This window comes from Barbus barbus (assembly GCF_936440315.1).
Source record: "Barbus barbus genome assembly, chromosome: 34".
Lineage (NCBI taxonomy): Eukaryota > Metazoa > Chordata > Actinopteri > Cypriniformes > Cyprinidae > Barbus > Barbus barbus.
Window position 1 is genome coordinate 12,485,033 of NC_136762.1, and position 24,134 is coordinate 12,509,166.

Genomic DNA, 24,134 nt, shown 5'->3' on the forward strand with positions numbered 1-24,134 from the left:
CAAAAGTCTGTCAGTTTGCTTTGTATTTATTACATAATTACATGGTGTATAAAGATAAGCAAATTTTGTTCATGTGCGTACCTACTTTAACGTTGCTTGAAAACACTATTAAAACGTACTGCATATAAAAATATGTACTATTATAATCCCTCAAAACTTTGTGTTTTTGCCTGCTTTTAGGGAATAAATAGAAAATGAAACTTTAGTATAACAATCACACTCTGGCTCACTGGCTGGATTCTCGAGCGCCTTTTTACCAACCGGCTCCAGCGAGTTATTAAAAAGATTCAGTTCAAAAGAACGATTCCACGGCGACATCACTAGAGGAGGGCAGAGAGAGAGAGAAATCACAGCCACCACCACCACCACATCATGATCATCACCCCACTGTCCAAACACACTGGTGTAAAAAACAACAGTCTTGAGCATTTCGGACCGAAACTAAGGTGTGGTCTCGCTGTCGGTTTGTAAACGGACCGTGTTTATCTCTGTTTTAAGCCGTCAGGGAGTGGATCTGTCTCGGACGCCATCTTTAGCAGCAGCAGTAACCCGGGAGAGTGAAGAGCTGCACCGGGCTGGAGGAGTTTCTCTAGCGGACACTCATGCTTGACAGCGATCTATAAGTTTGTCGGGACTGATTTGGGATCGGTAGGCGTGTTTCTGTCCACTGGGTTTGTTGTTGTTGTGGTCGGAGGAGTTTTCTCGGGCTGGCTGCTCATCCTGGCCTGTTGGGAGGGTAAGTGAGCTGTTAGCTCTTCTGCTAACTTAAGTTCATGTCAAAATAAACATTTCTAGCTTTTTTTAACACCGCAGAATGTCTTGGTTAAACGTTTTCTGTTTATTGTAGCCCATTCCAGTGAATTAACATTTAAAACGTAACCGTGTTGATCTAAGTTTATTAGTTTCCACCCAAGTCATGGGTTTGACTGATGAAGTTTGGCTGCAGGTGATGAAACTTAATAGATCATCTTCATATTCATAATATAGAAATGCACATGTGTATGCTGGGTTTTTAGCACTGGGGTGTGTGATCTGTGTGTAATATGGATGCCACCTTGTGTATGTTGTCTATTATGATTATTTGTGTCATGCATATTAAGGTGTGTTACTTTATTGTGGTCTGAAATACTTAAGAACATGCTGTTCCTGTAAAGTGCAGTTGACCATCTAGGCTTAAGTATCTGTGTAAACAGCAGTTTAATTAGATGTACAGACTGAACGATCATGATGGATGGACCTACTGTTTACATTCTGAAATTTCCATCTGTCAATGGGATGCTGTCTTTATTGTTATAGATCTGATGATTCATAAATGGCTCTTAGACATTATGATTGCTTTATTGCTTCTGCTGGTCTTGTATAGTATTTCCTGCTGTCCTACCTGTATATTGATGCTCGTACGCTGGCACAGTGGAAATGGCCGCTCTGATTGTAATGTAATGAAGCTCTGCTGCATTTGTTTATGGCTTTGCATTGCTCATAAACATGCAAACTGGTGGTGTGTGAACGAGAGGCTGAATAGTGCCTCTGTTGTTGAGAGACACTGCCTGCTTTCTCCACCGTGATTGTCTTTCTCTGACCTCATTGCTGCCTCTCAAATCTGAACCTCTGTCCTCTCTCCGCAACAGCATCTGTTACACTGAGCCCTCCGGGTCTCCACTCCCACATCCATCTGATATCAGACCTCTGATTATCATTGATGTCATCAAGCGACTAACACAAGTTTTAGTCTTATCAGTTTTGACACTTTCCATGCATCCCTCGCTCTGGCAGGATAATAATTGATTCAAATATCCCAAATGTATAGCTGTTCTTGCACAGTGAGATCTAGTGTTGCGCTGACCAACTTTGAATTTTTGTCCTCCCGAGCAATTAAGTATGATTATTATTTAAGGGCTTAACTAAACATTTTTGTAAATTTAATTAATTATTTTTATTATTATTGCTTGCCCAGTAGTTCAGACATTTATTTAACCATTGTTTGGGCTGAACACACACAAACACACAAAACAAATAATGTTACAAAGGAATATATTTGTTTTTTTTATTAGAGTAATGAAATATTATGATCAGATATTATAATTAATTGGGTTTTGTATCAATATAACTGAAATTGTTAGTCATAATGTTTGCTTTTATTTATTCATTTATTTATTTATATTGATTTTATTATTATTAATATTGCTGTCCCCGTAGTTTAGACTTGTAATTGCCATGACAATATTTTTACTGAAGCATCACAAAAAAGATCAATTTATTTTTAAAAGATCAAATATTTTTATATTTGTCACAAAGGAATATATTTGTTTTTATTATAATGAAATATTATAATCAGATATTACAATATAATAGATTGAGTTTTATATGAATAAACCAAGTTGTTAGTCATAACATTTACATGCATTTATTTATATTACTTTACTTTATTTATAATAATTAATAATATTATTAGTAGTAGTATTTCTGGCACAGTAGTGTAGGTTTGTACTTGTGCTGCCAATATTTTCACTAGGAGCACCACAAAAAGTACAATCCATTATCAATTTTAAATATTTTTATATTTGTCACAAAGAAAGGTAACTGAAATTGTTAGTCATGATTGTACTTGCAGCAGTTAAACACTGAATTCTGATGTATTTTTTGTCTTGTGTTCAACACTATCTGTTCCGTGGAAGTATAGCATAAAGTAGTATTTTTTTGATTATAGTTATAGAAGAAACAATAATTATAAGCACACTTTTTACAGGGATTCTAAAGAGGCATCAAGGGCTTTTCCAAAAGTCAATACTATATTGAAAAGTAAAAGTATTGCTTGGAAAAAACCAATGATATCAGATATTTAGCAGCTAGAATGGTCTCTTAAATAAGGACCATGGTATAATTTCCAAATGAAATGATCTCTGCAGGTGCAGCTAGAACGCAGGGTCTAATCACTCACAAGGTCATACTCAGTGTTTCTAAATACAAAGCGTTGCAGCATCTCTAAAGCTCTGCCCATGGAGAAGCACTGGGTCAGAGCTGTGCTGCTGTTTGTCTTGCAAATGAAGGGAACTCCCTGCTCCGACGGAGGAGTTTCCTAGACATTCCTCCTAATCTGAATTTAAAGGATGTTGTGATGCTTGTTTAAGGAGAGGGGTAAGTTGTTTGATATCCTGACGAATTCTTTCAGGTCATTCGTGACCGGACAGTGTTTGAGGACAGGGTTATTTGGTGAAGGACAGTAATATAAATACCTACAGTGTGAAAACGTCTCTGAAATGATATTGATTTGATAATATTATACACAAACAAGCTGAGTTTTTGGACCGATAGAACTATTTCCTTGTGTTTGCGGTGGCAGTTACAGTTCTGTTTTTCAGCTTTTCGCACATTCCTGAATAGCAACTCAGCATTTCTCCATTTGTGTGGCTAAGCTTTACTTTGACTCTAGTAGTTTTGTTTAAACTTGTCAGTTCGTTGGAAAATGAGATAAAGTCTGAAGGAAATGAGTGAAGGAGTTAAGAATGTTGATGTTGACTTAAAGAGCTGATTAGCACTGAAATGGTTGATGGGAGATTTGAAGTGGCATTAGCACATGAGCTGAGTGAACAGGAAATAGAGAAACACTGCGTGAAAGAAAGCAAGCGACATTATGTAGGTAGTTCCTGCCCTGCTGTTGTGTCGTCCTGTCCTGCCACATTCCTTCTGTGTGTCTGTTGAATGGCATGATGGGGTGTCATCTCGTTCTGCCCTTACAGCCTGTGTCACATGCTAAGCATCTGGCAGTTAGTTAGCATGATTGCTTCGCATCCCTGCTTTTTTAAATTCCATGCCAATGAATTTGAATTGAGGTGGAAAATTAGATGCGGAACAGTCATTTGAATGTTAATTTTAAAGAACTAGCGCTAAAATGGAATGAATAAGCATTCATTTAAAAGAACATTTATATATAAACATGAATATGTACACTAACATTCAAATGTTTTGGGTCAGTAAGATGAAATAAATATATACTTTTAATCACCATAATGCATTAAATCGATTAAACATGACAGTAAAGACTTTTATAATATTTCTGTTTCCAATAATCTCAGTATCCTGAAAAATGCCTCATAGTTAAAAAAATAAATAAACGGCACGACTGTTTTCACCATTGAAAATAATAATAAATGTTTCATGAGCAATAATTCAGCATATTAGAATGGTTTCTGAAGGATCATGTGACACTGAAGACTGAAGAGGATGCTGAAAATTCAGCTTTGCCATCACAGGAATAAACGTTATTTTAAAATATTTCAAAATGTGTTTCCCACATGTTGATTTATTTGTTAAGGCCCACCACACAATATCCACATCGACCGCCACAAATACTCACCGCCCGCTGCCATCAGCTCCCGCGTCTCACACACACGAGCGCGACTTCAGAACTCGATTTAGCAACTTTCAGACCCTTTTAGCTGCTTTTTTCCATAAAAGGTACATACTGACAAACCTAGTGACTTTTTTTGAAAAAACCTTAGTTATCGTTCAGTTGGAAGATGTTGGCAACCGTCCTGTATTAGCCGGGATGTCCCGTATTTTGGGATTAATTCATGTGCTCCGTACGTGACCTCCCTTGTCCCGTTTCTGCTAACCACTGACTGATACAACAGCAGGAGTGCTGATCACTTGAAAATGATCACTGATACCTGTCATCATCCAGTCACAGCCACCCTCACGCAGTACGTTAAATCAGAAATTGTGAATAACTGTTCGAAGAAGGTCGTTCCAGCCTCACATCAAACGGCGCTCGCGCTAATGCCAATTCCGTCCGTGTTTTGACTTCAGTAAATCAGGTTTGGTGAATACAAACAACGTGAATATTTTTCACGAGTCCATCATCCAGCTGCGCAAGAGACGTGATCAGTAAGGGAAGTCATCATTCAATGTTGTGAAATAGAGAGAAACATTTTACATTTTTCTTGAAACACAAAATGACCAATAAAAAAGTGTCAAGCACCAAAAGCAGCCCATATTAAATGTATAAGCAGTCTTTAATTGAAAAATACGTATTTTCATATATATATATATATATATATATATATATATATATATATATATACACACCCCCCTCTCGGCGTCTGTTCTGAGCAGTGAGCGGCAGAGTAACAGTGCTTTCAGTTGGCCGTACCGCCAATAAATCATTTACAAAAAAGCGTTTTCAAGCACCTGACGCTTACTGACTGTTTAATATAACTTTTAAATATGAACATAATTCATCTGTTAATATGGCATAGTTTGCAGGCAGTGTGCTGAATAAGATAAAATGGTAATAGCCAAAACCACTGCATATAGTCGCTTTTTAGTGTAGATTTATGTTGATTTTATCAGATGGTATCGCGATTATAAATCAGGATTTTAAGGAGTATAGTGAGTGATTCCTGGTTAATGTAGTATTAAAGGGTCGTAGTCACTATTTATACCTGTTTTATGTATGACAACAGAATATATAATGTGAACTGCTTTATTGGGCATTCAGTTGTATTGCAGTATGTGACAGTTCATAGAGTAGATCATCTGAAGTGCCAAAACTCGTCTGAACGCAAACTTGACGCAGTGACGTCATAAATATGCAAATTAATATGTGACATCACCTGCCACCACAAGTGTCACAAAATTCTGTGGGAAACACTGTAATAGCAAACATTTGAACATTAGTGTTTAAAAATAAACTTTTAATTACTTCCTTAAAATGATCATCGCATGTACCTTGCTTTTTGGAGAGCCTATTTTCAATACTATTACACTTTACACAATACATGAATGCCTATGGTTAATTGTTGTCAAAATATAAACAAATATATATAAATTCAAGTTCAAACAACCTTTCAAAACCCTAAATATTGCATGACCTGGGCCTGGCCTACTTTAAGTGTTTTCAGATATAGTGTCTGTCAGCTCTGCATAGTGCTCATGCATGTGTAAAGGTGAACGGGATGGTGTGATTCGAGTGGGTTGATTGGTGTGTGTGTGGGCAGAGAGAGTGTGAGGCAGCTGGTGTGGTGGGAGGCCGGTGCTCGGGCCGGTCTTGTGACTGAGACATCAGCCCTGAGCTCTCAGCATTGTGTCTGTGCAGCCGATCATCTGAGCAGCAGTGAAGGGGGAGCAGCGGCCCGAACCCAACCAGCTCCAGCAACAAACAAAGCGCTATTTTAGAATGAGGTCATTGCCTATAGTTTGATGGTGTTTACTAATAAAGCACACAGTGGCAATGAAGGCCACTTGTGTAACTATAACAAAACTGGTATTAATGAGTGTTAAAGTTAAATTTGGTGTTATAACTAACTTAGGAATAGTTTACCCAGTCAATAAAATGTATCATGTTGTTCCAAACCTTCATAATGTTTCCTTCACAAAAGAAGATTCTTAAAAAAATGTATTGTTTTTTTTTGTGTCTTAAAGCTAATGTCTCAGTGGGGTTTAAAATACACTATTGATTCGACTGCACTAACACTATCGAATAAGAACCAAACTTGAACTGAATTTAGCTGAGTAATGACACTACTGTCTTATGCTGCTTAATAGTTGAAATGAATTTGTTACATAATTGATTAATTTTGCAACTTCCACACTAGGGGTGAGCGATATACCGGTAGACACAATTAATCGGTAGAAATTTGTCAACCGTTAGAGATTTTGGACTATCTTCTTTTTTGTGATTTTGACACGGGTGACAAGAATTATGAAATTTCTATGGTATAAAACATTTTGACATCTTATTTAAAACAAATATATTGTGATATATATCATTACCGTGAAATAAAATCACTCATATTGTGATATAACATTTTGGTCATATCGCCCACCCCTAATCCACACTGTTATTGAAATGAACTGGATCAATATTAAACTGACTTGAGCTGAATACCGACACTGTTGTCTTCTGTAGAGCTGCTAATACAGGGTTTCTTAAAAGGCCTTAAAAGATCTTCAATTGGAGCAAAAAATCGTAAATTCTTAAAGTTATGGCATTAAGTGCTGCATACATTGCAAAAAAAAAAAGGAATATCTTCCTCAGAATTTTTTTTCTCAATACAAATATCTAAACATCCTTAAATCAAGATACAAGATGTCTACTTAAGATGCAGAATGAACCTAAAATCTTGTTTTCATGTTTAAACCAAGAACAAAAAATCTGTTGAAGTTTTATTTTCAAAGTTTGAAACATTGTGAATATAAAACATTTACATTTAGAGAACATTTGACGTTTTGTGTTCCATTAAATTTATTCCATTAATTTTCTCTACTTGGTCTTAAAAGGGTCTTAAAAGTCTTGTATTTACCTTCATAAAACCTGCAGAAATCCCATTATAGCTGAATTGAACTTGTTTCGTAGCTAATGAACTTTACACCGTTATTGAACTGAACTGACTTGAGCTGAATAATGACATTTTAGCAAAATTTGGATTTGTCTCTCATTTAAAGAAGTTAATTAATTTGGTTAATTATATTATTTTCCTGTTTATTACTGTGAAGTTGCTTTGAAACAATCTGTATAGTGTAGTGCACTATAAATAAAAATGGCTCGACTTTCATTTTGGACTCCATCGACTTCATGTATGGACACATACAGTTTAAAATGTTTTGTGTGTGTGTGTATGTTCCACAAGATTTGACATGAGGGTAAGTAAATGATGACAGATTTCATTTTTGGGTGGCCTATCCCTTTAAGTACTGACATATTAGTATGTGATGTCCATTTTGTGCATCCCAAGCCAATCTTATGTATGAGCCAACCACTCCTAGTCTAAAACCAGCTTATATAATAATTGTTTCATGATGATGTCGTATTCACTTTTAAGTGTAGATTTTAGCTGTTCACTCTGTCCTGTGTGTCAGTCCCGTGTCTGGCTAACCATGGATAAGGTGACATAGTTATGCAAACTCCCAGGGTTTGCGTTTGAAATAGTGACGGACATTTGTAACTGTGACGCAGTGGAGCTGAAGAAATTCTCAACCGAAAGATTACAAGGTGTGTCTATCTGGAATGATTCAGTTCAGACGTATACAGCTGTGGACCAGGTGTCATGATGTCTCTCATTATATCGCTGTGTCGGTTAGTCAGTCATGCACGTAAGCAGATAACATCATTCGAGAGGGTGTTCTGAGAGGATAGTTTGCAGCCTCTTGGCCATTGGCTCAGAGATGCTGTTGCCATGGAAACTGATGTGCTAGTTGTTGCTGGGCTTCAGATGGGAGCCGATGCTGGAAGCAATCCCTCTCCTGAGTTTTGGCCAGAGTGTGCTCGACTGCTCTGACACTCCGCTTATTAACAACAGCCACTCGCCAATAAACCACCTCACCTGCATCAGATGAAGCTGAATATTTCTGCCTCTTTTATATACATCATAATCATCTCTCTAACAGTCGTGTTTATTTCCATTTTTAAATTGTGATTTACTTGAGGCTTTTATACAAAATGATGATGATCCTTCAAAAATCTGTCTAATATGCTGATTTGCTGTCAAGAAAAAATGTCTTATTATCATAACTGTTGAAAACTGTGCTGCTTAATATTTTTGTGGAAATCATGATGCAATTTTTCAGGACGAGTTCAAAAGAACAGCATTTATTTATAGTAGACATATTTCTTAAAATTCTAAATATCTTTTCTGCCGGTTTTGATTAATGCAAATGAATGCATCCTTGTTGAATAAAAGTATTAGTTTTATATTAGTAAAAAGTATTAGTTTATCCAAGATGCTTCAAGAAACCTGCAAAGCTACCTGAAAAACTGCGCAAGTGTAGCTAGGGCAAAAGCTGCTTTAAAGGATGGTCACACCAAATGTTGATTTAATTTAGTTAATAGAGGTTAACTGATAAAGAAAATCTATTTGACATTTATTTTTGACTGCAGCCAAGTACCTAAAACTTTTAACAGTACTGTAGCTTTGCAGGTAGGTTTCTTGAAGCATCTTGGAGATGTTGCCACAGTTCTTCTGGATTTATTCTGTCTCAGTTTGTTCTGTTTCTTCATGTCATTCCAGACAGACTGGATGATGATGAGATCAGATCTCTGTGTGGAGCACTGGCTGTTGTCAACAAATCTCACTGGATTATTACAATTAATGGCAAAATGAATGTTTGGAAATGTAAACTGATATTTCCCACTGACACACTACAGCAAAAGAGAAATAACTTAGCTAAACCAATTTTTTAGCTGGTGAAAATACTAGTGTTCTAATAATTTTGGTCACCTCTGTATATATATGATATGATATTGTATGATAATATATATTATATGTAAAAATGTCTTGTGGAGACTTGTGAATCTGAACCATTTAATCAGTTTTTTGAATTGATTCATTGAGACAAGACACTGAAAGTGAAAATGAATGATTTGATCAGCTGTGTTGGGGATGGCTTTACATAAGAATGGTTTGTAAGAATGGGAGAGCCATTGATGTTATGACTGCAGCTCCTGGTTGTCTCTTGCACACTTCCTCTCTCCCTCTCTCTTGAGGCTCACAAGAGGAACTCACTGACCACATCTGCTGTAATGCGCAAACCCAGCGCATCAGCCTCGGGTACATTACTGCAAACAGCAGCTTGGGCATGTAGTTTCTCATAGAGTTGAGAAATTTTATGATTCCTCCTTGTTGTTAAGTCATAGCACAGGAGTGTTGATGTATACATATACAATGGAGTCAAAATGTCTTGAGTCTCCATTGAAAACATGGCAATCAAAATCTACTTAAAAAAGAAAGTAACACTGAATTTTTTTCACTAAATATTTTCTGATTTAATCCCATTTTTCTAATGCAATGCTACACTCTCTCTCTCTCTCTGTCAGGTTTTGGTCCGTATGAGGCCACTGTCTTGCAGATGAGCCATCAGTGGGGGCTGTCGTGTCGCAGACCCAGATAGTGACTGGTGGCTGCGACCCAGGCCCCGCCCCCTCCCAGAATGCCCAACGCTGCTCGCGCGGGGAGTCTGAAGGACCCCGAGATCGCAGATCTCTTTTTTAAAGAAGACCCTGAAAAACTCTTCTCAGACCTGAGAGAGATCGGTCATGGCAGCTTTGGCGCTGTATACTTTGTGAGTACTTTTGCATCTCCCAACAAAATGGCTTTTAAATACTGAAGAGTGAAGACATAATCATTCTTCTACTAAATGAATGAATTTTTTATTTTATTTTTTAAAGGCACGGGATGTGCGGACCTCAGAGGTGGTGGCCATCAAGAAAATGTCATATAGTGGAAAACAGTCCAATGAGGTGAAAATAAACACTAATTTTCTCATGTTGTTCTTTCTTTCTAAATTAAGAGAGATTACACAGGACTGTGTCTTCCTCCAGACTGTAACCTATGCATGCATGTATTCCATGATTCATTATTTAATCAGAGCTCTGATACGTAGTGTCTTTTTCTGTTCACCAATAAATGAGTTAAAGGTTTAAGGCCAGATTTGATCTCATTAAAGCGCTGATGTGTAAAGTTCTGTGGGTGATCTACTAACAATGTGCAAGTTATTGAACACAGAGACAGCCAGCACATTTCCATAATGACCAATGCACTCTACCAAGAGCAGCACAAATTAGCATAAGCTCGCAAACAAGCAAAGCCGATAAAAATCAGGTGCGAATAATCTACTAACAACACGTTCACAAAATGGGTTAAGACATAAGACATACTTTTCTGGGTATTAAATAATGCCACAAATACTGGCAAATTGACTACTAAAAACCTTAGTAAATCGCCTTGCACACTCCTATAAATTTTGTCTGAAAAACAAACTTTTACAAATGCACATGCAATATAAAAGAACCATCCTTACAGACAGAAATGAAAGAAAAGGCTCTATTGACTGTTTATCTGAAAAGTAGTTATGCATTTCATATGCATTGGTTCATTGTATAACTGTTTGCTTTCTGTTCTTATTTTTTTTTCTTCCAGAAATGGCAGGATATAATAAAGGAGGTGAAATTCCTTCAGAGGATAAAGCACCCAAACAGCATAGAGTATAAAGGATGCTACCTGCGAGAGCACACAGCATGGGTAAGAAACCCAACTCAAATAGCAGCTATCAGATCACATATCTTTTGTATATGAACAGTCTGATATATTTGTTTTCTATATGCATGGACTACTAGCTGATATGTGTCTCTGTCTCTCTAGCTGGTTATGGAGTACTGTCTGGGGTCTGCCTCAGATCTCCTGGAGGGTAAGTTTTTTTTGATGCTTGCTTAATGTGCTGATTCCCACAAAGATATGTGGACTCCATATACGACCTCAAGTTACAAACAAAGAGCATTTATTTATAGAAGTATTTGTTTATCTTCAGAGAGACCTCTACAAACCAATTTTTTTTACCCACAGTACACAAAAAACCTTTACAAGAGATGGAAATAGCAGCGATTACTCATGGTGCTTTGCAGGGGTTGGCATACCTTCACTCCCACAACATGATTCACAGGTGAGTTCTCATGTTAGCGTTTGAGTTCGTTAAGCCCAACGTATACTTTGTTTTTGTATGCGTATGCTAGCATATGCGTACAGTCGAACGCGTAGCCTTTCAAAGTATGCTCTATTTTATGTTGTGCGCTATTTTGTTGTTGTTGTTCCGTCTTTTTAGTTTTGTTTTCTACTGTGAAACAGTGGCCCGAGATCGTATTGCCACCTTGTGGAACAACTGATTACTGCAAAACAAATTCAATGCGCATGTGCAACCTGCGCGTACAAAGTAAAAAGTGAAGTATACTTTGGGCTTAAGAGTTTCTTAGTACCAAACCTGATTTTAAAAAAATAATATATATTACATTATATTTAATGTAGAAAATTTCAAATTCATTTTAAATTCACTCAAAAATGTCTTATCTATTCACAAAGCTGTTATTTTATGAAAGGATAATACCAGTGCATTACTGAAATGAGAAGTATTTGCTGGTTAATATGCCTTGTCAATATTTAAGTCTGTAGCTATACATAATGTCTTGAAAACCTGTAAATGTTGACATTATCAGCCATATAAAGCAGGGCAGTGTGTGGTTCAGTTTTGTAAGTTTACCCTTTCCTGGCTGTTTGACAGGGATATCAAGGCTGGGAACATCCTGCTCACAGAGCCTGGACAGGTGAAGCTGGCAGATTTTGGTTCTGCTTCAATCGCCTCTCCTGCTAATTCATTTGTGGGTACTCCTTATTGGTGAGTTGCCCATTTATCTTCAAGACTTTCAATGGTTATAAACTTCAAAGGCCTTATCGCACTATAGAAATTAATTATTCATAGAAAAGTCTGCAGTTAAACAGTTAATTAGATTTTAAAGGCCTTAAAAGGTGTGTTAGATTTTGTCTTGGCATTCCAACTACTGAAATTTGTTATTGATAGTTTATGGTTGTATTACATAACACTGGAATCTTCTTAAAATGTTTGCTGTTTCCTCTATCTCAGGATGGCCCCAGAGGTGATCCTGGCCATGGATGAGGGTCAGTATGATGGAAAGGTTGACATCTGGTCTCTAGGAATAACATGTATTGAATTAGGTGAGATGAAATAGGATTCATAAAATTTAATTATTTTGCTCAGGTGCCCAGTTTGTTTTTCTGATAGTCTTCTTGTTCTTCAGCTGAAAGAAAACCACCACTCTTCAACATGAATGCAATGAGTGCCTTATACCACATCGCGCAGAATGAGAGTCCAGCCCTGCAGTCCAGTGAATGGTGAGTGATGGCTTTTCCCTCATGTTCTTTAACCTTTCTCAAGTCAAAGCTGTATTGTTTGAAATCCTCTCGCTCTTTCTTTTCCCAGGACGGACTACTTCAGAAACTTTGTGGACTCCTGCTTACAGAAGTTGCCCCACGATAGACCCAACTCTGAAGAACTGCTGAAAGTAAGTTGAAAAGAGTTCACTGTTCAAACAGAAGGATGGAGTTCAGTGCGTTCTCTTTTGAAGATTCTTCTGCAATGCTTAGGGACACTGCAAGAATTCATTTATTTGAATGTGATCTTTTATATCTTCACCTCACTTTGATGACTTTAGCTGTTATTCTGAAAGCTCTGGCTTTCTGATGTTTTCTCGCATTTTTTGCAAAAACTAAGTTTATTTGTTGACCTGTTTGAGGTAGTAGTTCGGATTAATATAACATTTTGTTTTGTTTTTGTTTTTTAGTTTGTTGTAAATACCTGAAATTATTTCTTATGATAAATGTTGAAAACAGCTGTGCTGATTAATATTTTTTGTGGAAACCATGACACATGTTTTAGGATTCTTTGACAAATAGAAAATTCAAACGAACAGTCAGAACAGTTACTGTCACTTTTGGTCAGTTTAATTCATCTTTGCTGAATAAAATTGTTAATTTCTTTTAAAAAATGTAACGTTACTTAACTCATACTTTTGAATGGCAGTTGAGTTCTGTAATATGTGAATCTACTTGTTCAGTTGAAGCTGATAATATTTTCAAGTAAAAATTCTCACTCTGTGTCTTTTGAAGCATCTGATCCTTTTATCTTAATCATCATAACCTCCTCTTTCTGTGTACAGCATGCGTTTGTCCAGCGTGAGCGGCCGGAGTCAGTGCTTATGGACCTGATCCAGCGAACCAAAGATGCTGTGAGAGAGCTGGATAACCTGCAGTACCGCAAAATGAAAAAGATCCTCTTTCAGGAGGCCCACAACGGCCCTGCGGCAGAGGTCCCAGACGACGAGGAGGTCAGTTATTGTAATAGCATATCGCGACCTCCTTTGACCCTTGGTACCCTGCCAAATGTGTTTTACAAATGTGTGGGTAAATGTGTCTTCCTGCCAAGGGAGGAAGTTGTGTTTTGTCCTAGTATATTGAAACGCATGGCCTCAACACATACAGGATATTTTTACTGAAAGGATGTTTCCATTCATTTAATGTGCTGTAGGAGGTGGAGCACAGTGTTGGCCGCACAGGCACAGTGAACAGTGTGGGCAGTAACCAGTCCATCCCTAGCATGTCCATCAGCGCGAGCTCACAGAGCAGCTCGGTTAACAGCCTGCCTGACGCCACAGACGCCACCGATGATAACAAGAGCGAGGTGGACCTGATGGAGAAAGACCAAACCATCATACCCAACAGCTCCATGATTCACGTCAAACCGGTTTGTGCACGTCCACAAAGTATTTACATATTCACATTACATTTATTCTCTACCAAAGTGACTTCGCTTTGTATTATATGCAAAGGGAATATAATTCTTTCACATTGTTATTTAAAACTTTTTCACACTTTTTACCCATATTTCACACAAATTTACCCACCGCTAAATCATGCAAAAATGAAGCAAACTGTGGTTGGTTGCTTTGTCAATCAGACAGTCTCTTCCTGGCTGGAATTAACAGCCTTAATCATGGACCAGACCTTTTGCAGTTTAGTCAAAGGCTACAAGACATTACAAATTGATAGTTAAGGCAAAGTTTAAGTAATCAAAGTTGAGTACTAATGTGCTTGAATTATTAATAAAGCTTTACTTTAAGAGGTGGGATCTTTTGTAACTGCTCTTTAGTTGTCTTTGAAATACAAAGCACACTGAACATGTCATGCATGCTTGTTCTGTTTTTATGTTATTAATATGCTTAATGTGTCTATTATGCACATTTAAATTATGCTAATATGCTTAATGTTTCTGAAGGAGGAAGAGAGCTACCAGGAAGAAACCGAGGCTCAAAAACAGCCCACAGAGCCTCAGTCTCCCCCAGCACAGACACCACGGCGTCAATACAGGAATCGAGAGCACTTTGCCACCATTCGCACAGCCTCCCTGGTGAGAGCCAGATTACCTCCCAAGAACAGAGTCATGGAGTCTGTTTGCTCTCTGATCACTTCAAGTTTAATAGTTCACAGTTTCCTACAACACTTGAGGGATAAAAGCTGGTTTCTTGACAGATCTTGTCTTTGTGTGTCCTAGGTGACGCGTCAGATTCAAGAACACGAGCAGGACTCTGAGGTGCGCGAGCAAATGTCTGGCTACAAACGAATGCGAAGGCAGCACCAGAAACACCTTCTGGCCCTTGAGAACAAGCTGAAGGGCGAAATGGATGAGCACAGACTCAAGCTAGACAAAGAACTGGAGAACCAGAGGAACAGCTTTGCTGCCGAGATGGACAAACTCATCAAGAAGCACCAATGCACCATGGAGAAAGATGTACTGTAACATTATTATACAAAACCAAGTCATAAACATCATTAATTATTAATGTGTAAGGTCAAAAAGATGCTAAAAAGTCATCTGAATCATCTGTTTATGATGCATCATTCTGCTTTCCAGGCCAAGACTTTTGCCAACGATGAAAAGAAATTCCTGCAGCACATTCAGAGCCAGCAGAAGAAGGAGCTCAACAGCTTCCTGGAGTCTCAGAAACGTGAATACAAACAGCGCAAGGAACAGCTCAAAGAGGTCAGAAAGCCAATCTGGACAGCTTCACTCTTACCCTCATTATATTCCATTGCACATTCCCATTTATTGCACTTTTTCATTGCAGGAGCTGAATGAGAACCAGTCCACACCAAAGAAGGAGAAGCAGGAGTGGCTGTCCAAGAAGAAGGAGAACTTACAGCACTTCCAGGCAGAGGAGGAGGCCAACCTACTTCGCCGGCAGCGGCAGTATTTGGAGCTTGAGTGCCGCAGGTTCAAACGGCGAATTCTCATTGCACGTCACAACGTGGAGCAAGATTTAATGAGAGAGGTCAGCAGACGGGAGAGCTTGCGTGTACACAAACTCACAAATCCAAATTTAGTTTCCATTTTTTGGCTGTAAACTGAGCCAGAAATAAGTGACATTAATTAGTCTGACATTTGTCTGTTCTCAGGAGCTGAATAAGCGTCAGACGCAGAAGGATCTAGAGCACGCCATGCTGCTCCGACACCACGAGTCTATGCAGGAGCTGGAGTTCAGACACCTGAGCAACATCCAGAAGATGCGTGCAGAGCAGATCCGCCTGCAGCACCAGACAGAGCTCACCAACCAGCTGGAGTACAACAAGCGCAGGGAGAGGGAGCTCAGACGCAAACACGTCATGGAGGTCCGACAGCAGCCCAAGAGCCTCAAGGTAATGTCACTCGAGTTTTCCAGTCAAGGTTGTAGGTTGCAGTTCCTTGAAAAGAGGCTTAGTGGGTGCTATAGCATAGTGGTTGAAGAACTGGGCTGGCAACCAAATAGTTGTTCAATTACAGTGTTTGCCAAATTTAAAATAAGGTTTAGGATTACTTAGAGCATGAAAAAATCTGACCCTGCTGATTTCTTATAGGGATGGGTCACAAAGGTCAACTAGTTTATTGTTTGTATTTATGACTAGTCAACTAACTAGTTGTCCAACAATTGACTAGTTGATTAGTGAGGTTGACTAATTCTTAGAATTTCTTTTATTATTATTTGGTTATTTATGACTGCTAGCTATCCACCAAACGACTAGTTAATTAGCGAGGTGGACTATTTTTAGATGGGGTTTTTTCTTATTAATTATTTGTACTTATGCCAACTTAAGTCAACAATTTTTTCCAACAATAGCTAGTTGATTAATGAGGATCGCTGCATTCAACATAAATGTGTCTGAAACCAGCTCATCACTTTTTTGAATGACCAACTAATTGATTTTGAACACAAATATTTGTGCACATCCCTAATTATTTCATTTTCCCTAACTTTGTTTTTTTGTTTACTTGTGTTTATTTTCTCTCTGACAGTCCAAAGAGCTCCAGATCAAGAAACAGTTCCAGGATGCATGCAAGACCCAGACCCGGCAGTACAAAGCCCTGCGAAACCAGCTGCTGGAGAGCATACCAAAACCCGAACACAAGACCATGCTGAAGAGACTGAAGGAAGAGCAAACCAGGAAACTAGCAATCCTCGCCGAACAGTATGACCACACCATCAACAACATGCTCTCCACACAGGCTGTGAGTACCAGACTGAGAACAATACGCTAAAACTGTTTGACCATCAATCTCTGATCATCAACTAATATAGATGATCTCTCTCAGTTACGTCTAGACGAGGCGCAGGAGGCGGAGTGTCAGGTGCTGCGGATGCAGCTGCAGCAGGAGTTGGAGTTGTTGAATGCATATCAGAGTAAGATCAAGATGCAGACGGATGCTCAGCAAGAGCGAGAGAGGAAGGAGCTGGAGCAGAGAGTGTCCCTCCGGAGAGCCCTACTGGAGACTAAGGTCCTACAGAGTCATTTAAACGCACAATCACTTTCACCTTTGTTTTTATTTATTATTTTAATGTATAAATCACTTAAACTTAATAATCAAAAAGCTTTGTTCCTTTATGCTCTTGTAAAAAAATATAAAATTTTGTATTGTCATATTTGGTCATGTAGCTGACTATTTTTTATTTATTTATGCAATGCCATTCATATTTAATCATGTATTAAGTGCCAAAATGCTTTTTGGGGCCACTGTACATCAAACGTTTTTGAAACTGTATTAATAATTCAATTTGACTGTCTGTCCCCTGCTGTGTCCCACAGATCGAAGAGGAGATGTTGACCTTGCAGAACGAGCGCACAGAGCGGATCCGTAGCCTGCTGGAGCGTCAGGCCCGAGAAATTGAGGCCTTCGACTCAGAGAGCATGCGCTTGGGCTTTAGCAACATGGTGTTGGCTAACATCTCTCCTGAGGGCCTCAGCCACAGCTTCCCAGGGGCCCCGGGCAGTTGGATCCCCCATCAGCATCACTCAGATGGCTCTCAGGGGACACAGTGGAGCAGCAGCTCTGGTTCAGGGGCCGGCCACCACTACCACTCCAGTCAGGGAGGAGCACTGGCCCAGCAGGGCTGGAGCCAAGCCATCCCAGGAGGTGGGCTTCCTCCGTGGGGCCACTCTCCCTCGGGCCCCCAAGGGGCCATGCCAAAAAGCAGCGTGGGGATGCGTAACAGCCCTCAGGCACTTAGGAGGACCACCTCAGCGGGGCGCACTGAGCAGGGCATGAGTAGGAGCACCAGCATCACATCTCAGATATCCAACGGTTCGCACCTGTCTTACACATAGACACCAGTGCGTTTGTGCCAACCCTGCACACACAAACACACACAGGGTAGGGGAACGCACTGGCCCACACTAAAGACTGGCACAGAGAGCAGAGCCAGCTGCACTCGTCTACCCCTCTATCCCTCTTTTTTTTCCTTCGCTTTCTCATTTCACTTTCCTACATGCAGACGTGCATGTAAACGATAGCAAATATCACTCAGGTCAAAAGAAATTCTAACTTTGTATGAAGCTTGTTTGACAGCCATGCAGAGCTAAAGTCAAAAACACTAGTCTGATTTAAAGCTCACTTGATGAGATTCATTTAATGCTAAATATAATATATGTATAAAATAGATGTTTATTAATTTAGCTTTAGTCCACTTAACGTGTGGATTCATTAACCAAAAGGATGTTAAAAGGAGATGTTGGCCATAATTCTTAAGATTTGCATAATGATTACGTAAGTATACAATCTAAGCTGTCAGCCTGCTGTCATGTTCTTAGGAAAAATAATTGGGGTTTTAATAAAATAAAGAAATGGATTATGTGTGCGCATTATATGGGTTAGGAAGAGAGCTGGCCAATCTGTTGATTTTAAGTGAAAGTTTTTTAGTTGTCAGATTTTTAAGTTTCATTTGAGTTTGGATACATCAAGTACTGTACTGAAATTAATGTGAATAAAAATACACATTTCAATAGGTTCAAAACTTGATCTTACAGACTTTTTTTTTTACTTGTTTAGTTGGAGAGTAAAGGTCAATGGGGGCTGTCTTGCCCAATCAGTGTGTTTTAAGATTTTAAACAGTGCAGGCAAGCACAAATATGTTCATAGCTCTAGCATACTTTTTATTTAGTCTGTACTTGCATTAAGCAACCTAATTATGGCCAGACAACCTGTCTTCAGTCTTCTTAGCCTTTTGATACTCCCTTCATTTTATTAGATCAACCAGCTTTCATCTGGATCAGGTGTCCAGACACATTTAGATGTGGTGCTTCCTTGATTATTCATTGTATGTGATGTTTTAGGTGTGCAATGCCAGTTTAAAGATATCAGATATATGTTCAATGCCTTGAATGTGTTCATGGTTTAATTACTCAGTAAAGACATGCCAAGATGAATGTTTTCATGTAGCTAAAAAAAACACTCCCAAATTTAAAGTTTAATCTTGTTCCCCAAGCTAATGAAGGGACAGTATTGGTCCAATTAAGAAGAGTGCGTGTAGCGTGTTGGTGTGAATATATTTGCTTGTACAGCTAAATATGAGCTTATATTATCCCACTATGTAATACTAAACTCTTATGTTAATAAACTTTTGAGGTGCCTTTGAATAGCTGCCAAGCAGAAGCACTTTATGTTGTGTGTTGTGTTTTGAGGAATATTTTTACTAGCGTTCTCAACTATGGAAATGACTAATGCAGCCGTGAACTGTAGTGTGTGATGGCGGATGTCCAGTATGTTTACTAGACTTTTGTGGTCATTAAGGAAGTGCTAGCTATGAATTTGTCCGTGGTTTTAGTACAGTACTGTCATGATTTATCAAAAGAAATGAATGCAGAAACTGTTTGAATGTACTCTGTCCTCCATCAGGTTTGTGTCATGTCTTTGACACTCTGGGAATGTAAGGAATGGTAGCATGAATGACTTCCTTTTTTTCTGGAGGTCATGACAGCAGGCTTTGTTATGTGACACTTAACTGGCTCTTTTGGAGCAGGCAAACAGTCTTGATTTGGTCTCATGACCTCAGCACTAAATAGAAAACGGTGTGTTCACGGTTTCATGCTCATTCACTACCAGTCAAATGTTTGGACACATCTACTGCTTATTTTTTACCACTTTTTTCTATATTTTAAATAATAGTATATTCAGTGTATATACACTACCATTAAAAGGTCTGCGGTTGGGAATATGTTTTTTTCTAATTTAAAGAAGTCTCTTATGCTCTTATAATTTATTATGACTGTTTTCTATTTTAATATTTCATTCCTGTGATGACAAAGCTGATTTTAAGCAACCATTATTCCAGTCTTCAGTGTCACATGATCCTTTAGAAATAATTCTGAATGCTGATTTGATTTTTCATTATTATTATCAATGTTGAACACAATTATGCTGGTTCATATTTTTGTGGTAATCGTGATCAAATTATTTCAGGATTCTCTAATAAATAGAAAATTCAAAAGAACAGCATTTATTTGAAATAGAAATCCTACACTGGATAACACTATAAATGTTGTTACTGTCCTTGCTGAATCAAAATTATTTAAACATTTATTTATTTATATATATATATATATATATATATATATATATATATATTACTGACCTCAAACTATTGAATAGTAGTGTATATTAAAGGTGTAGCCTTATTTCAACCAAACAGCTTTTGCCAAGTAGATTCTTAATGTTTTATTAACATTCTTGAAGAATCGAGCTAATGACATTTTCCTACACAGCTTTTCACTACATGTATGCAAGGAAATATTCTATAAAAATACATAGTATTAATTATATTTACCTACATTTAAGTTTACAAAAACATTGGAGAAATGCCAAGCAGAGACGTTTATTAACATACGTATGTGTGTGAGATGATGACCGTTCAATCTACACGATTCACTGACATGAATCAAACTTACCAGCTTTACCGTTTTTGCTTAAATCAATCTCATTTCTTCTAATAGGAAAGTTAATGGCCAAATCCTCTCAGCCAAGTTCATGAGGTGCATCCTGTGATCCTTTTTAAATAGTATTGTAGGAGTTAGCACGCTTACATTCATTCAGGGGTGTCCATGTTTGACTGGTAGTGTCGTCTATGATGTATTTTCTGAAATCAATAGCTGCCCCAAAGATTTAACAGCCCAAAAAATATTTTCTCCCTCATTTTTTGGCTGTTATAAGCGACTGAGATGACCAAGTTCATGAGTAGAATTTCCTCTCAAACACGCAGGGATCTTTTCCCCCTCTTCCCCTGCTCTCTTTCTGTCCTCTGTGCCGCCCGTACCGCAGGTGTCAGTGCCCAGTATTGTGAGGATATGAGGTGTGCTGCCGATGCCCCTACCTGCCCTCACTCTCCCCCACTGCTTCACATGCCATCACTCCTCGCCAAGCTCCACCTGGATCCAGCGTTTCAACGAACGGATGCCTGAATGCACTTTCTTGGGGGAACTTTTCAAGCGAACTCTTTGTTTTCCCAAGCGAGTTTATCTAGTTGGTTTGCTTCACATCACTTTGACTGCAAGAGTCACGTTGACTGACTCATTCTTGTGAAATTTTTACTCATGTTTTAACACTTCTGATCTGATGGAGTACAATGTTACCCTCCCCCTTCCGTCTCCATTGTGCAATCATTGGTGAAAACAAAACTCTTTAGGCAGAACATGTCTCTCCCTTTCCTTAATATCCCAAAAGATCTTGTGTGACCCTTATTACCAAATGAATCCAGCTCTAATGTGAAAGCACGAGTATAAAGTGTATCTAACAAACTCTAGAGTCGTCTTCAGGGGAGAGTGTTCGTATTGTATATTTGGTTCAAAATAAAGATTTAAAATGCATAGAAATTAAGTAAATCGATGGCGGCGTACGCCCCCCCGCATCAAAGGTTTTAAAATAAATCTATTAAGAATTGTAAGCTATGTACTTTGCGCCTCTTTAAAGGGGTTTCTGGCCTGTGTACAAGGAGCCTCGGGCTCCGGGGCCTCAGAGTTGAACTTCAGGGAGTAGTGTGTGTTTACACGTCACCTCTGCACACTTTGTGTTTCCATTTGTGCTAGAAAATCTGTCTGTTGATCACAGGAACGTTTCGGGTCCTCTTTATTCTGAACCCTCCATTCATGCGAATGTCAGAAGGTGCAGCATAAGAGCTATAAAAGGCACAGAAAAGAGGCAAATGTTTCTATTTTGAGTCCTCCCATAGGTCATTTTGATATTTCGTAACCCACAGATGATCCGTTTTGTTTGTTTTTTTATACGTTTTGGGTGAGGGCTGTTTGAATTTGGTTGGCATTACTCATAATTGTGTCATACCTGCCACCGATATAGATTACACATTATTTTTTATTTGATCCTAGTTTGAAACTTGTCCTACTGACTGAATTTAGGGGATGTGTAAGTAATACTGATATATGAGAAATATTTGATTGAAATGCAAACTTATTTTCTAAATAATGGAGGTTTAACCTCTGGTCAAACACTGTGCCATCCCACAGCTGCCAAGCCCGGTCTCTACTGCATCGTCTCCTCTCCTGTTGACAGGCTATGAAAGAGTGATGGTTATTTCAGTTCTGATGGACCTGGACACTCCTATCGCCAACACTACAAAGAAACGGGGAGCGATAGAGAGGGGCTGGTCTACGGGGAAGGGCTACATTTCTTGTAAAGAACATCAGTATTCATTTGCTGTGGTTGAAATGACATACTAACGCACTGCATACTGAATTTCTTTTGAAAAGTAGTGTGTTAGTGTGCCGTTTCACACGCATCCATCGTCCTCTGGCTCAGCATCACCACTATAACTCAAATGTAACCTGTATCAAAATGTATAGATTGTGTATCATGTTATTGAATGTCTAAAAAGATTATACAAAAAGTTTAAAAAATACAAAATAAATGGCTTGAAATTGTATTAAAGTATTCACGAATCGGAGAAAACAAACGTCTAGATATAAATGAACTATTTTTTCTGTTCTGTAATTACTGTTGTGTTGATGGAGGAACACTGGTCAGAGGATCCGCTGTAATAAAAGTAAATTTAGTACAACATTATGTTTGACTTTTTTTTTGTATTATGATTTCCAGCAGTTGGATCGTTGCATTCAAGCTGTTTATGTGTCAGCTGGGGTTATAGATCGGATTTCAAATTGAAATTTTCTTTACAATATTGATTCTTGTATTGACAATTAGATTTTTATTTTATTTTTCTTACAGCTGTCCATGCATTTTTTTTACAAGCTTTTTGATGCTGGTTAAACAGGATTTTTTCCTAACCCAAGCAATTATTCTTACTATTATTATTATTAATATTATGCTTTCCCATCTAGTCATCATCAAGTTAATGTAGCTCTCAAAAACAATATGTTGACTACAGTTTTGTGTAGCATTTCATTGGTCATTTAGCAGAAGCTTTTATCCAAAGCGACTTAAAAATGATGACAATTGAAGCAATCAAAACCAACAAAATAGCAAAAATAAAAAAAGTCAATTGTGAGATAAAATTCGCAATCACCCCTTTATCTCTTTATTCAAAGATTTTTTTTTATTATTAATCTATTTATTTTTCGATTCTCTATTTCACAGCAGAAGGCAGTTTAATAACACTGGTAAAAAACTTTTTACAGAGTTTGAAGACTCCAAAAAAGTACAATTGACAAACTGTTCTAAATTTTATGAATTTTTTTGTATTTATGTTGTTTAAAGGCACTATTATTAATGCATTATTAAGCTCTATATGAGAAATTATGATAAAAATGTTTGTGCCGTATTGTGTCCAGAAGGAAACACACAGACCCATTTTGAATAAGAAGCTAAATGAGTCCTATGATAAAATCACTGCATTAAAAGAACGATAACAAAAATTAATCAATAAACGTTTTGTTGGGTCTTATTAACCTACTAAGCCATTTTAGATTCACATGCTTTCACTTAAATTCTAAATTTGAATTTGAAGTTCTTCTCATTTTGCTGGGAAATTTAGCATTTCGGTTTTTCCCATATTTATTTATGATAAAACAACATTTTCAACAAAAGAACATTTTGTACTGATAAATAATATACTTTTTTTATTTGAAGAATGATTGAACATTACCAAAATTAACATGTAAATCTAGATACACAAAATATAATAGCAATCTTAAACCGTAGAGCATTGTTTCAGAGGAGAAAAGTAAATAAATAAAATAAACACAAAAAATAGTGCAAATTTTCTTCCTTTTTCCTTAGGACAAATTCAAAGAATGCAGCAGGGGAGCGATACCAAAAAAAAAAATTCTTCATGAAATCCAACAACATGTCATTCTTTTTGTTATTAATTTGCATTAGAGACTTTTCAAAAGCATCCATTTCTGATAAAAATAGATTACAATTTGGTGTGCGTTTTGCAAATTTCTGTTTATGAATATAATATTTACCTTGCAAAATGTAAAAGTTAACTACGTACTCAAACATTTTACTTTTGAGTGAATAAGTAC

General features: G+C 37.8%; 1 protein-coding gene across 1 annotated transcript; it reads left to right on the plus strand.

The window, feature by feature from the left end:
• Positions 1 to 316: 316 nt before the first annotated feature.
• LOC306854515 (serine/threonine-protein kinase TAO1-like) lies at positions 317 to 20,198 on the plus strand. Its single transcript, XM_079392609.1, has 20 exons — positions 317 to 736; positions 9,812 to 10,056; positions 10,163 to 10,234; positions 10,914 to 11,015; positions 11,136 to 11,181; positions 11,337 to 11,433; positions 12,046 to 12,159; positions 12,406 to 12,497; positions 12,581 to 12,674; positions 12,763 to 12,844; positions 13,499 to 13,666; positions 13,867 to 14,082; positions 14,614 to 14,745; positions 14,890 to 15,126; positions 15,250 to 15,378; positions 15,464 to 15,667; positions 15,792 to 16,031; positions 16,666 to 16,878; positions 16,963 to 17,145; positions 17,454 to 20,198. The coding sequence occupies exons 2-20, from the start codon at positions 9,925 to 9,927 to the stop codon at positions 17,970 to 17,972; spliced, it is 3,072 nt and encodes a 1,023-aa protein (XP_079248735.1). The 5' UTR covers positions 317 to 736; positions 9,812 to 9,924; the 3' UTR covers positions 17,973 to 20,198.
• The last annotated feature ends 3,936 nt before the right edge of the window (positions 20,199 to 24,134 follow it).